We start from the raw sequence: 13,900 nt of genomic DNA, 5'->3' as shown, positions 1-13,900 counted from the left end.
ATAATAAAAGGGTAATATGCAAATCAACCAAACTGCTGAATAACTAGTCACTATGATGCGCACTGACCACCAGGACGCAGACGCTCAATGCAGGTGCTGCCCCTGGTGGTCAATGCGCTCCCACAGGGGGAGTGCTGTTCAGCCACAAGCTGGGCTGATGGCTGGCGAGCATAGTGGTCAACCTCTGTGGCAGCAGTAAGGATGTCCAACTGATGACTTAGGCCCACTTCCCACAGAGCGCAGGCCTAAGCCATCAGCTGGACATCCCCTGAAAGCTCCCAGACTGTGAAAGGGCACATGCTGGGCTGAGGGACCCCCCTCCCCCCACCGAGTGCACAAATGTTGTGCACCAAGCCTCTAGTAGGTTTCTAAGAGAGCGGAAAACCTCTAATAAAGAATCCATGATACACATACCCATACATGCATACATACACACACACATATGTGGAAAGCAGGACCACCTGTGTTGGTTTGCCCATCATCATAACCTGCAGGATCTAGACGCCAGGGCTCGCTGCTCTGCCTCAGACTCAAGCTCCCCGTGGAGTCTGCTCACCGGCGGGGGATCACCTGGGCTGCTGGCAAAGCTGGGAGTCAGGCTTGGAGCTTGGTGCCATACCTGACCAGCTGTGGAAACTGAGCTAACTCATTTGCTTCCTGAAACCTTGTTTTTATTTTTCTTTCTTATTTAGTCATTAGACCTCTAACTAATCTATAAGAACCCTTCCTGTTCTAAAAGTTTCATAATGTTAAGCTTTCTTTTTTTTCATTGAGATGTAACTCACATACCATTAGATCCACCCTTTTAAATTATGCAATTGTGGCTTTTCGCATTTTCACAGAGTTGTACAACCACCGGCATTATTTAAATCCAGAATATTTTCCTCCCCACAAGCAGCCCCCGACTCCCCTCCAGCCCCTGGCAGCCACTCGCCAACTTCCTGCCTCACAGGATTTCTCTGCACATGCATGTGTATGGGATCACGGCGGCCGGGGTTCTGTGTCTGGCTCCTGTCACTCAGCATGAAGTGTTCAAGGCTTATGTCTGTGTTATTTCATGAGTCAGTATTTTTATGGCTGATTTTTCAGTGTGTTAATTTTGTTTTTATTTTATTTTATTTTTTAAAAATATATTTTATTGATTTTCCACAGAGAGGAAGGGAGAGAGATAGAGAGTTAGAAACATCAATGAGAGAAACATCGATCAGCTGCCTCCTGCACATCCCCTAGTGGGGACATGCCCGCAACCCAGGTACATGCCCTTGACCGGAATCAAACCTGGGACCTTTCAGTCCGCAGGCCGATGCTCTATCCATTGAGCCAAACCGGTTTCGGCTTAATTTTGTTTTTAAATGAAGAAATAATGTCTCCTCCCAGATGTCACTAGCCAACTCCCGTCTCTATGCCTGTTCCTCATTCCTACACTCGAACTTGCATCCCCCTGAGCTGCGTCCTGTCCCCGCCCCTGCCCCTGCCCCTCGCTGAGCTGAGCCGCAGAGATCCCGCCCCTCCCCACTCAGCTCCTGCACCTTCATCTTCCCTGGACTGGCCCTGACCCTCTTCCCATCTGTCACTCAGCTGTGAAGACTCATCCTTCATCGCTCAACCCATCCTTGGTCCCCACTACATATATCTCTTGGAAATTTTTTTTTAAAACAAAGGCTTGCCCAAACCAGTTTGGCTCAGTGGATAGAGCGTCGGCCTGCGGACTGAAAAGTCCCAGGTTCGATTCTGGTCGAGGGCATGTGCCTTGGTTGTGGGCACATCCCCAGTAGGGGGTGTGCAGGAGGCAGCTGATCGATGTTTCTCTCATTGATGTTTCTAACTCTCTATCCCTCTCCCTTCCTCTCTGTAAAAAATCAATAAAATATATTTTAAAAACACACACACAAAAAAAAAAAACCCAAAGGCTTGATTTTTTTAAAGATTACAAACCATCTGAATCCCTAAACATCCAAGGCATCCAGGCTGCAGCCCTCAAGGGCCGGGCTGGCCTCCCTGCACCCAGGGCCCTGGGCACCTTCCCGGAGGAACGGCCGTGGGCAATGCCTTTGCCCACCCCACCCGGACAGTTTTCTCCAGGAGCAGAGCCTCATCCTCCCCCATGCCAGGCATGCCAGGCGCTGCGCTCACCCCTTTGTCCCCATGTGCCCGCAGGACGAGTGTGAGGGGGACCTGGCCGAGGCCATGCCAGCACTGGAGGCCGCACTGGCTGCGCTCGACACCCTGAACCCAGCGGACATCTCCATGGTGAAGTCCATGCAGAACCCGCCCGGCCCCGTCAAGCTGGTCATGGAGAGCATCTGTGTCATGAAAGGGCTGAAACCTGAGAGGAAGCCGGACCCCAGTGGCACGGGTAACCCGCCCAGCGCGTGGCGCACACACACACACACACACACACACACACCCGCCCTGCAGGCAGTGTGCGCAGTCTCGGAGGAAGCCAGAGGGGCGCCTCTGTGCCTGTGCTCCAGACCGGAGAGCTCCCCGTGCCTCCTCCCCGCCCCCTCCTCCCAGGAGCCAGGAACATGCTGGTGTCGCAGGAGAGCTGAGCAGTCAAAGCTCCTGCCTGCAAATCATTACAAAGACGAAGGTCAGGGAGACCGACAGGCACATGAACAGGGAGAGATCCGAGGAAGGAATTAGGAGGCGGATGGAGACAGCGACAGAGAGAGGATGGGGGACAGACTCAAGCACAGTGTCAGACAGAGAAACGGGAGAGACGGCATGGAGGCTGTGAAGAGAAACACGAAGACAGAACACAAAGGCTGCCAGTGAGAGAGAAATGGAGACGGACACAGAGGTACAGAGACAGAGAGACATGCAAACGTAGAGCACGTGGGAGAAGAGAGACAAGGAGACAAAGACACTACGGGAGAAGAGGGAGGAGGAATATGAGATGGTAGAGGAGGACCTGAGGCAGAGAGATGAGCAGAGGGAGGCAGAGGCAGGCTGGGAGGGAGGTGGGGAGACAAGGATTCCAGGGAGAGAGGAGAGCGCCTTATATAAGTGAGACTAGCCGCATTAATAGGTAAATGTTCAGTCTCCTTAAAATCAGATTTCCATGTAGGGTCTTGTATGAAGACAGGTGCCTTGGAATTGAACGAGGTTGAGGCTTCCGCTTCCCATTGCTTAGCACTGCCTCTTTCCTGGTGGTGGTGGCCGCAGCCCCATGAAGGAGACGCAGAAGGAATGGGGAATGGACAAGCCGGTGTGGACTTGACAGGGGCCGTTAGGGCAGCAGGTGCGGGGTGTTCAGTGGGGCTGAGCTAGGTGAGCCAGCCAGCACATCCCCACTCGGGGCACCCAGGACCTGCGGGGCATGAAGAGCTGAAGCCGGCCCTGCCGGCGCCTCTTTGAGAGCCGTGGGATCCTCACTCAGTTGGCCTGGGCATGGCCTCTGTGTGAATTTGTATTTTTTTTGAACTCTTGTGTGTTTCGAAGGTGCAGCCAGGGTGGAGAACGGTCCACACACCATAGCCAGGCCCCAGAAGTCATTTCTTTTCTTGGATCATTGGTGATCCACACAGGACCCATTGTTCGCCTCTCTAGCTCAAAGGCAAAGCAAATTGTGTGCACTACTCACCTAACCTGCAGCATTCAGCCAGGACAGGGGCTGCAGCAAAAGAGCAATCGAGGTAGTTTGGGCATCCTGGATTTACGTGGAGTGGGTCACCCTCCTGACGGTAAACAAAAACCTCCATGGGAATGTCTGACCACTGTGCTTGAGTTGGAAACAGGACACATTTGAGCTGTTGTAATTAACATGATGCCTCGAGTACAGCTTTTTTAATGCTCACCCAAGGACTTTCATTGAGTTGTGTCTATTTTTTTTTTAATACTCACCCAAGGATATGTTTGATTTTAGAGAGGAAGGGAGAGAAAGTGAAACATCAATGTGAGACAGAAACATCAATCGGTTGCCCGACCAGGGGTGGAACCTGCAACCTAGGCATGTGCCCTGACCTGGAATCAAACCCTCCACCGTGGATGACGCTCCAAACAATTGAGCCCGTAACCAGGACTCATGGACGCTTGTTAGGATGAGCGATGGTTGCAGAGCCATGAGCCAAAAGGCCTCCAACCTTTCCAACCTGTCAGCCTTTTAGGAGCCGCCTGGGGTGAGGTCAGGGCTCACTCAGCCCGGGGTCAGCGTGACGAGGGCTAAGGAGAACAGGCCAGCTTCGTCTTGGGCAGGTGGCAGAGGGCCTCTGTCCGGCTGCAGTCTTCTCCCCCACTCGCCTTCTCTTGGGCCCCCACTCACTCACGAGGAGGACGTTTTGAGTTCCATCCAGTCCACCTCCCAGATGCGAAAAAGAATATTTAAAACACATGCCCATGACTCCTTTGCCCTCTCCATCTATGGCTGGGATGAGGGGCAACATTCATTCAACACAGACCGATGACCGAGTCTCAGGCACTGTGCGGAGAACAGTAAACACAGACCACTCACCGCTGTGAGGGAGAGGCCGCAATAAAAAGTAAGCAAAAAGTCACAGCTTGCAACAGATGCTGTAAAAAGAACAGACGCTCTAGCTGCTGAGATGAAGGGCAATGCTGGGGGAGGGGTGCAGGGGCCGCTTGTTGGGGCTCATCTAGGGAAACCCCTCTGTGGCCCATGAGGGTGGCTTCTAAAATGAGCCCCCAGTCTGGTCGGGGGCATCGCTGCAGGAGGCCCTTCATGACTGGCGTCCGAAGAGCAAGGCAGCAATGAGGGGTGAGGTCAGTAGGCCTCCCAGACCATGGTGAGGAGCTTAGCCTTTCCTTTTCTTATTTAGATTTTGTATCTTTAAAGCAGCTTTAAGTTCACATCAAAGAGGTTTCCCATATTCCCCTGCCCTCACCCATGCACAGTCTCTCCCATCCATTACCAACACCCGCCACCACAGCAAACCTACACGGACACCTCAGAATCACCCAAAGCCCATAGTTTACACGATTGAATGCTCTTGGAGGAGCACATTCTATGGGTTTGGCCAAACGTATAAGGACGGGTCCATCGTTATGGCATCATACAGAGTATTTTCTCTGCCCTTAAAGTCCTCTGTGGGATTTGAATTTTTTTGCCAGATCCGAGGAACCGTCACTGCAAAGCTTTAAGTCTCAGCCAGAAATCTTAATGATAGTCTTATGCCTTTGCTCACCTGACAGGCAAAATGATAGAAGATTACTGGGGGGTATCAAGAAAGGTTCTTGGCGACCTGAAGTTCCTGGAGAGCCTTAAGACGTACGACAAAGACAACATCCCCCCAATGATCATGAAACGGATCCGGGAGAGATTTATCGACCACCCCGATTTCCAGCCGGCCGTCATTAAAAACGTGTCATCTGCCTGTGAGGGTCTGTGCAAGTGGGTGAGAGCCATGGAGGTGTACGACCGCGTGACCAAGGTGGTCGCTCCCAAGCGGGAGCGGCTGAGGGAGGCAGAGGGGAAGCTGGACATCCAGATGCAGAAGCTGAACCTGAAGAGAGCAGAGCTGAAGCTGGTGGAGGACCGCCTCCAGGCCCTGAACGATGAGTTTGAGGAGATGAACATCAAGAAGATGACCTTGGAAGAAAACATTGATATCTGCTCCCAAAAGCTCGTCAGGGCAGAAAAGCTCATCAGCGGTCTTGGGGGAGAGAAGGAGCGGTGGACAGAGGCTGCCCGGCAGCTGGGGATCCGCTATACTAATCTGACGGGGGACGTGCTGGTGTCTGCGGGGACGGTGGCTTACCTGGGGGCCTTTACCGTGGATTATCGGGCCAAGTGCCAAAATCAGTGGCTGGCCCAGTGTAGCAAGAGGGTCATCCCCGGCTCCAGTGACTTCAGCCTCAGCAACACGTTGGGGGATCCCATCAAAACCCGGGCCTGGCAGATCGCCGGGCTGCCTGTCGATTCCTTCTCCATCGACAACGGCATCATTGTGTCCAATTCCAGGCGCTGGGCCCTGATGATTGACCCTCAGGGGCAGGCCAACAAGTGGATCAAGAACATGGAGAAAGTGAACAAGCTGTCTGTCATCAAGTTCTCGGACAGCAACTATGTGAGGACACTGGAGAATGCCCTGCAGTTTGGCACCCCTGTCCTCCTAGAGAACGTGGGGGCAGAGCTGGATGCCTTCATTGAGCCCATCCTGCTCAAGTCCACATTCAGGCAGCAAGGGGTCGAGTACATGAGGCTGGGTGAAAACATCATCGAATACTCCAAGGACTTCAAGCTGTACATCACCACCCGCCTGAGGAACCCACATTACCTCCCTGAAGTCGCTGTGAAAGTCTGCCTCCTCAACTTCATGATCACCCCCCTGGGCCTCCAGGATCAGCTGCTTGGCATCGTGGCTGCCAAGGAGAAGCCAGAACTGGAAGAGAAGAAGAACAAGTTGATTGTGGAAAGTGCCAAGAACAAGAAGCAGTTAAAGGAAATTGAAGACAGGATCCTAGAGATCCTCTCCTTGTCTGAGGGCAACATCCTTGAGGATGAGACTGCCATCAATGTTCTGTCCTCCTCCAAGGAGCTGTCTGAAGAGATCTCCGAGAAACAGGAAATTGCTTCGGTGACAGAAACGCAGATTGACCAGACTCGGATGGGCTACAAGCCGGTGGCTGTCCACTCTGCCACCATCTTCTTTTGTATCTCTGACCTGGCCAACATCGAGCCGATGTACCAGTACTCCCTGACATGGTTCATCAACCTCTACATGCAGTCGCTGGTGCACAGCAAGAAGAGCGACGAGCTGGACCTGCGCATTGAGTACATCATTGAGTACTTCACCCTCAGCATCTACAACAATATCTGCCGCTCTCTGTTTGAGAAGGACAAGCTGGTTTTCTCCCTCCTCCTGACCATTGGCATCTTGAAGGAGAAAAAGCTAATTAACGAGGAAATTTGGTACTTTCTCCTCACTGGCGGCGTGGCCCTGGACAACCCCTTCCCCAACCCAGTTTCCGAATGGCTGTCTGAGAAAGCGTGGGCCGAAGTGGTTCGTGCATCCTCGTTGTCAGGATTGAAAGGCCTGATGGAACATTTGGAAGAAAATGCTGATAAATGGAAGTTCATCTATGACTCAGCATATCCCCACGAGGAGAAGTTCCCTGGCATTTGGAAGTTCCTTCAAGGGCTGGAGAGGATGGTGATCCTGCGATGTTTGCGACCCGACAAGATGATCCCGGCCACCCGGGAGTTCATTGCTGAGCACATGGGCAACGTGTACATTGAAACCCCGACATTTGACCTCCAGGGGTCCTACAATGACTCCAGCTGCTGCACGCCCCTGATTTTCGTGCTGTCTCCCGGCGCAGACCCGATGGCAGGTAAGGGTGGACTGTGGTATGAAGAGCCCAAAATGTGAATGGATGGCAATAGCATCCCTTTTAGCATCTGCAGGTTTCTTTCCCGCCTAAAGGGCCAGCTGCTACTCCACCCTCTGTGCCCTCTGGCGCTGTGAGCCAGAACATCTGATTTTTTTCAAGAGAAACAAGAAATGCAAAAAGCACTCCTTTTGACATCTTGACAACTCATTCAAATGTTTTCTTAAAAATTGTGCAAGGGCCAAGCTGTGGCTAGATTTAGCCTGGCTGCTAATTGGCCACCTTTGTTTTAAACCATTTTTTCTAACTATCTCAGCTGGGCTTTCCTCTTTTCTTTTAATTTTTTAACTTTTTGGATAATTCATACTGTGAGTCATGATTTAAAAACAACCAAGCAATGCCATAAGGTGTAGAAGTGTGGCTCAACTAGGGCCATTTTGCCCTCAAGGAACATTTGACAACATGGAAAGCATTTTTGTTGTCACAACTAGAGGTGCTACTGGCATCTAGTAGGTAGAGACCAGGGTGCTGAACACCCCACAGTGCACAGGGCTCAGCAGTGGCTTACCCGGCCCCGCCTGTCGGGAGAGCTGAGGCCGAGGAACACTTCTGTAGAGTGAAGGTGCCGCCGCCTCCGAGTGCTCCCAGGAGTAGCCACTGTTACCAGGTTGTGTATTTTCCCAGGAATCATTTGTGCTTATTAAAGGGTGTGTATTGTTTTCAGGAATTAGTTTTCTGTTCCGTTGAGGGATTGCAAAGCTTTAGTTGTCTCTGTTGTTGAATGAAGGAAGAGTGTCAGAAACGCAAATGACAAGGTGGGCGTGTTGGGAGAAGGCCGAGGGGTGTAACACGCACCTGACCCAGGCGGAGCCAGCACCTGCCCACGAAGGCAGTCAGAGGTGGCAGCTGGGAGCCATGGGTCTCCTTTCCAGGTTCCTGTGCCAAAGATCAGCTGGGGCTGTCACAACCAATACCAAAGACGGGTGCCTTGAACGGCAGACATGGTTCCTCCCGGTCCTGGAGAAGAGAAGTCCACGCTCAGGGCGCGGGTGGCAGCTGCTGCTGAGGCCTCTTGGCGCTCACTCGTGGCCACCTGCTTCCTGTGTTTGTACAGGCTCTTCCCTCTGTGCCTGTCTTCATCTCCTCATGTAAGGACACTAGTCATAGTGGATTAGGACCCACCCTCTTGACCTCATTTCAATTTAACTACCTCTGTAAAGACCCAGGTCCTGGGAGTCAGGACTTCAAGATATGGATCTGAGGGGGCGGAATTCAGCCCACAGCAGAGTCCGTGTGTAATCCTTGGGGCATCAGTTCTCCCATTTGTTGTCTGTGCTGACAACCCCTGAGCGTGGTTGGTAGTTGGTGGTAGTTTACTGTGCGTTCACCAACAGCAGCGTGTGTTGTTTTGTGGGGGTCTCGCTGGCGTGGGTTTCAGGAGTGCCCTAACTGAAGAGTCTATAGACAAACAACGGTGCCCGGGTGTCCCCTTCCGGGTCAGTGTATAGGGGAGTTTCTGTGGCGGAGGCTGCGTGCTCTGATTTCTCACTGGAGGGTTTTTATTTTCCCATCCAGGCTACAAGCCAGTGGCAGCTTCCACGGTGCTTCTTGTGTCAGTGACCAGATTTCTGGCCTTCTCTCCATGAAGGCGCAGCCCTTGGAGGACCCTAACTTTATTTTTTTAAAACTCAGTTCCAGCACCCACCTCTTTTGAGTGCAAAGTTATGCCCATCTCTTGTGGGCAAACACCGCTTCTAAGCGGGTTAAATGTCGTGTGGTATTTTCCAATGGGGAAACCCTTTGCAACCATGACAAAGAATAGGGCCTTTATGCATGGACTGACAGGGGAATTCTGAGTGAAGGAAGCACATGTGGGGTGAGTATAATCTTACTCCGCATGACTGAAATGCACAAATGTCTCTGGGAGGACTCACAAAACCTAGTAGCATTGCTGCCTCTGAGGGAGAGAGAAGTGAGACTTACCTGAAATTTCACTGTACAAACACCTGTTTTTCCCAGTAAAATAAATTCCTAAAATCCCAGTTCCTTGTCCTTTGGCTCTGTGCTCACCTCTCTAGTTTTGATCTCTGTCTTTATTTTTGGCACCTGGGAATTTCTCTTTCCTTCAACCCTGATTTTTTTCAGTTTCTGTCATTTTTAAAAATCAATGTCTGTATATTCAGAGCAAAAGAGGGACCAATAGTGTCTTTGCTCTCCATCTTCACCAAAGTCTAAAATTTCCCCAGAGACTTGCTTATTTGTAATTATCAGCAGTCAGTGGGTGTCTTTTGGAGCCAGAATTATAACGTGGGCCTCCTGTGACGTGACCGTTAATATGGTCTTCGCTGGCTCATTCTCTTAAAAGCCCCTTTTCCTCCTGGCCCCAGGCCTGCTGAAGTTTGCGGAGGATCTTGACATGGGAGGCACCAAAACACAGATCATATCCCTCGGCCAAGGCCAAGGCCCTATTGCGGCCAAAATGATCAACATCGCCATCAAAGAGGGGACCTGGGTGGTCTTGCAGAACTGCCACCTGGCCACGAGCTGGATGCCTGCCCTGGAGAAGATCTGTGAGGAGGTGATCATCCCTGAGAACACCAATGTCAGCTTCAGGTGAGAGGCTCCCACGCTGCCTGTCCTGCGCGGCTCAGCTCCAGGCACCATGTTGGTGGCAGGGAAGGTGAAGATAACCAGACACAGTTCTGCCCTTGGGAGGCTCAGTCTAGCAGAAGGCAGCCTGCAGAGGAACGATGTTCATGTTCTAAGAAGGGCCCTGGGACACGGAGGGGGAAGGGAGAGTCAGGGAGACCTGGAGGACTGATATTGGCCTGGGGTTTTGAAAGGTGAATAGGAGTTCGCCAGGAAGGACATTCCAAGGCAGAGGGGACAGCATTTGTAAAAAGCAAAGATGGTGTTAGGGAAGCACCAAGAAGCTATGCTGTGACCCTGGTGTGAGATGTTGAGGGGAGGTGATAGGAAATGTGTCTGGAAAGGTACATTAAATGTCAGCAAATCTGATGCTTAAAATTCTTTGTCTTTAAAAATATCTCACCTGTAGTCTAGGCTCCACTGTCCTTGCTCTGGCCTATTTCTCAGGCGCCATGAAACATGGAAACAGCCATGTGTTTCTGTGAGCTTTAGAGCCCAGCAAGTAGGCGTGGTTGTGCATTTGCAGATCGAGAAGACGGACCGGACAGGCTTCAAAGCCCCTTCCAACGCCCGTGTGCATAGTGCTCTTGGTCCAGCAGGGCCAGCCGTACAGCCGGGCCACACCCAGGCGACTGCTTGGTGTTATCTGGTGTATAAGCTAAGAATAGTTTTTACATTTTTTACTGGTTGAAAAAAATCAGAAGAATAAGACCTCATGACAGATGAAAATGATATGAAATTAAAATGTCAAAGTTTTGTTACGATACAGCAATGCTCACTTATATATTATCAAGGATCAAGGATGCGTTCATGCTGCAGGTAATGTGACAGCAACCATCTGCCTGCAAAGGCTGAGCGCTTACTATTTGATCCTTTACAGCAGTGATTCTCAACCTTCTGGCCCTTTAAATACAGTTCCTCATGTGGTGACCCAACCATAAAATTATTTTCGTTGCTACTTCATAACTGTAATGTTGCTACTGTTATGAATCGTAATGTAAATATCTGATATGCAGGATGGTCTTAGGCGACCCCTGTGAAGGGTCGTTCGACCGCCAAAGGGGTCGCGACCCACAGGTTGAGAACCGCTGCTTTACAGAGACTTTGCCAACTCTTGTTCTACCCCAAAGCCTGGTGGATGTTTTAATTTTAGTCATGTCTGCCTGAAAATAGGAAAGTGTTTAGTGTTTATTCACAAAGCCAGACTAGGCCATAGTTGACTCTATTCATGTAAGACTCAGGTGAGATTCATGGAAGAGTTTAAGTGGGATCTACTAGTTTCAAGAATTCTGTTTGGTTTGGGATGATGAGTTGATTCATTGACCATTAATGACACACTCAATGAAGAAAAAATTATTCATTAAGGTCCTCAATACTATGTTCCTAATCCAAAAGGCATGAGCTCAGGTACCTACAGGAGCCAGGAATGTGCCACAGATGTGGGAGGGGGACTGGCACAGGAATATTCTACTTTCCACACCACAGTAGCAGCCGCCCTGGCCGTCTGCCTCCGAGCGGGCACAACCAGGAGCGTGGGAACTCAGTAAGGAGAAGCCACGCCCTTAGGGACAGAAGAGCAGCCCCTGCTCGTGCGGCTGGTGTTGCCATGCAGGAACGCAAGCCTCCTGTGATTGGATGTTGTCGTATTTAAAGGGTATGTAGGGATCTAGAATTTTAAAAGAAAACCCTACATTTTTAAAAGTGGGCAATTACGTCAAAAATATGTTGCGGCATCGGGTTGGTTTTCTGGGCCTGAACTAGATGTCAGCCATCTGCAGACTAAGGTCAGGCCTCAAGCTGGCTGCGATAGCCTCTGCCCAGCTCCCAGCCCCGGGCCTGGACCCACCGGGCCGTGCCTCCTCCGGCCTCCTCGCCTGTGTGGACGCCCAGCTGCGTCCTGTGTTCCTAATGGCCTTCCGTGACCAGATTCGCCTGTTGTGACCTCTCTAAAGTCTAGCAAAGCAAACAAACAAAAACCTGCAAAATGAAACAGAACAGGCTGCCATGGAGCTCGGGTAGGAAACAGACGAAGGAAAGCTGAGACGCCGGTGCGCCGAAGTGCTAACTCGCTGAGGTGAAGTTGCCATCTTTTTGCGTCTACATCATTTGCATATGATCCCGTTTCTGTGGGCAAAGGAAGAAGCCTGCATACCTCCAGGGCCTGTTCCAAAGGCCGCCTCCGTGACTGCGGTCCGCAAGCTGTCTCTGTAAAGGGCCAGATCGTGAATATTTCAGGCTGTGAGGCCGCGTGGTCTCTGTTGCAACTACAGTGGGACCTTGACTTACGAGTTTAATTCGTTCAGAGACCGTTCTCATTAAGGAGCTGTTAAGGAGCTCGTTAACTCTAATTACTCTGTCAACTCAATGCAAAAAATCAGCCGAGAGACAGCTGGTATCTCAAAAAACTCATTAGTCCTTAGTCGGGACACTCTTAGGTCAAGGCCCCACTGTAATCAGCTGCAGGAAAGCAGCCCCAAGTCATATGTAAATGAAGGGGCAGAGCCAGGGCCCAGCACTGTATTTACAAAAGCAGGCCCTGCTGGACTCTGCTCCTGGCTGGGCCGATGGCAGACTTCTCTCCGCAATAGAAATCTCCTGTTCCCGTGGGGACAACATGCGGTCTTGGTTCAGTAATGCATTTACTGTGGCATCGGTTTGCTTGCCTTTTCTCCCCCGCCTGCCCCATTTCCTCTCTAACAGCAAGGCTGTGAGGAGCTGGGAGCTGGGAGTGGCTCACTTCAGCCTCTCCTGGGTGCAGGCTTTAGCTCGGCCAGTCCAGCAGGGCGGACAGGGCCTGGACAGCGGGAGCCCGGTCACCTCTCAGTTCAGCCACTTCTAGGGGGTGTGCACGTGAAACACCCACTCGGCATCCCCACGGAGGCAAAGCACGGGAAGGGACACGTTGGTTCTTAGCCTGGCGGCACTGGGCGGTGCTCAATGGATGGTGGCTAATATCTGTGTTACTGGTTTTTCCATTTAAGTTACTGCATTGCTCTAAGTAGTTGGGTCACTGTCCCTCCAGACTCTGGCTGACCAGCTACCCCTCCGAGAAGTTCCCAGTCAGCATCCTGCAGAACGGGATCAAAATGACCAACGAGCCTCCCAAAGGGCTGCGGGCCAACCTCCTGCGCTCCTACCTCAACGACCCCATCTCCGACCCCGTCTTCTTCCAAAGCTGCACGAAGGCCGAGATGTGGCAGAAGCTGCTGTTTGGCCTCTGCTTCTTCCACGCCATTGTTCAGGAGCGGCGGAACTTCGGGCCGCTCGGTAGGAGAGGGCCCCGGGCAGGGCAGGGCGCCGCGGGCGGGCGCAGGCTCTGCCCAGAGGGATGCGGGGAGGCACGGGAGACAGTGCGCCACACAGCCTTCGGGGCACACGTGTACTGAACAGGACTTGTTGGTTATCTGAAATTATAACTTTACTGAGGGCCCTGTATTTATATTTAATAAACCTGGCAACCCCAGAACCAGGTCAGTGTCGATGCCAGGAAAAGAGGTGTTGCTGAAGTCACGTGACGGTGAGAGACTCAGGCTTGAGATGCGTATGCACCCACTGGGGCACGGTGGCCATTATCCACAAAGCGCCACCAGGTAGTGTATAGCATGACAAGGAAAGAAATACGCTGGGACATGTTTGTCTGTGCTTCTCAAAAAAATAAAGGTGATGTTTTCACTAACATACCCAGCCATGCCTCACTTCACTAGATGCTGACGGGTTCCCATGAGAGCCGAGCAGCACACGCTGACAGGCTCCTGGCCATGGGCGGCCGCTGTGGCTGACCTGCTCCACAGCCTGGACGTGACCCTGCAGGGCCCTCAGTTCCCGCTCCTTAACCAAGAGGGAGCTGTGTCTGGGGTGCTCTGAGCATCCTCTTCCTTTCCCTGCACACCCGCCCAGCTGCACACGCGCCCTGGCCCTGCACAGAGCGGCCGGGACGGGCAGCCCAGGGCAGCGGCGGGCT

At 51.9% G+C, this 13,900-nt stretch overlaps 1 protein-coding gene across 1 annotated transcript in view; it reads left to right on the top strand.

Moving 5' to 3' along the window:
• Positions 1-13,900, top strand: part of DNAH3 (dynein, axonemal, heavy chain 3) — a 181,263-nt gene that overhangs the window by 152,225 nt on the left and 15,138 nt on the right. The window contains exons 51-54 of the mRNA XM_006752778.2: positions 2,158-2,356; positions 5,152-7,293; positions 9,678-9,903; positions 12,962-13,206. Coding sequence (XP_006752841.1) covers positions 2,158-2,356; positions 5,152-7,293; positions 9,678-9,903; positions 12,962-13,206 — 2,812 coding nt within the window. The remainder of the gene's footprint in view (positions 1-2,157; positions 2,357-5,151; positions 7,294-9,677; positions 9,904-12,961; positions 13,207-13,900) is intronic.

The sequence above is a fragment of the Myotis davidii genome, unplaced genomic scaffold (assembly GCF_000327345.1).
Source record: "Myotis davidii unplaced genomic scaffold, ASM32734v1 scaffold970, whole genome shotgun sequence".
NCBI classification, from domain to species: Eukaryota; Metazoa; Chordata; class Mammalia; order Chiroptera; family Vespertilionidae; genus Myotis; species Myotis davidii.
Note: the sequence above shows the minus strand (reverse complement) of the source record. Positions and strands in the feature narration are given on the sequence as shown.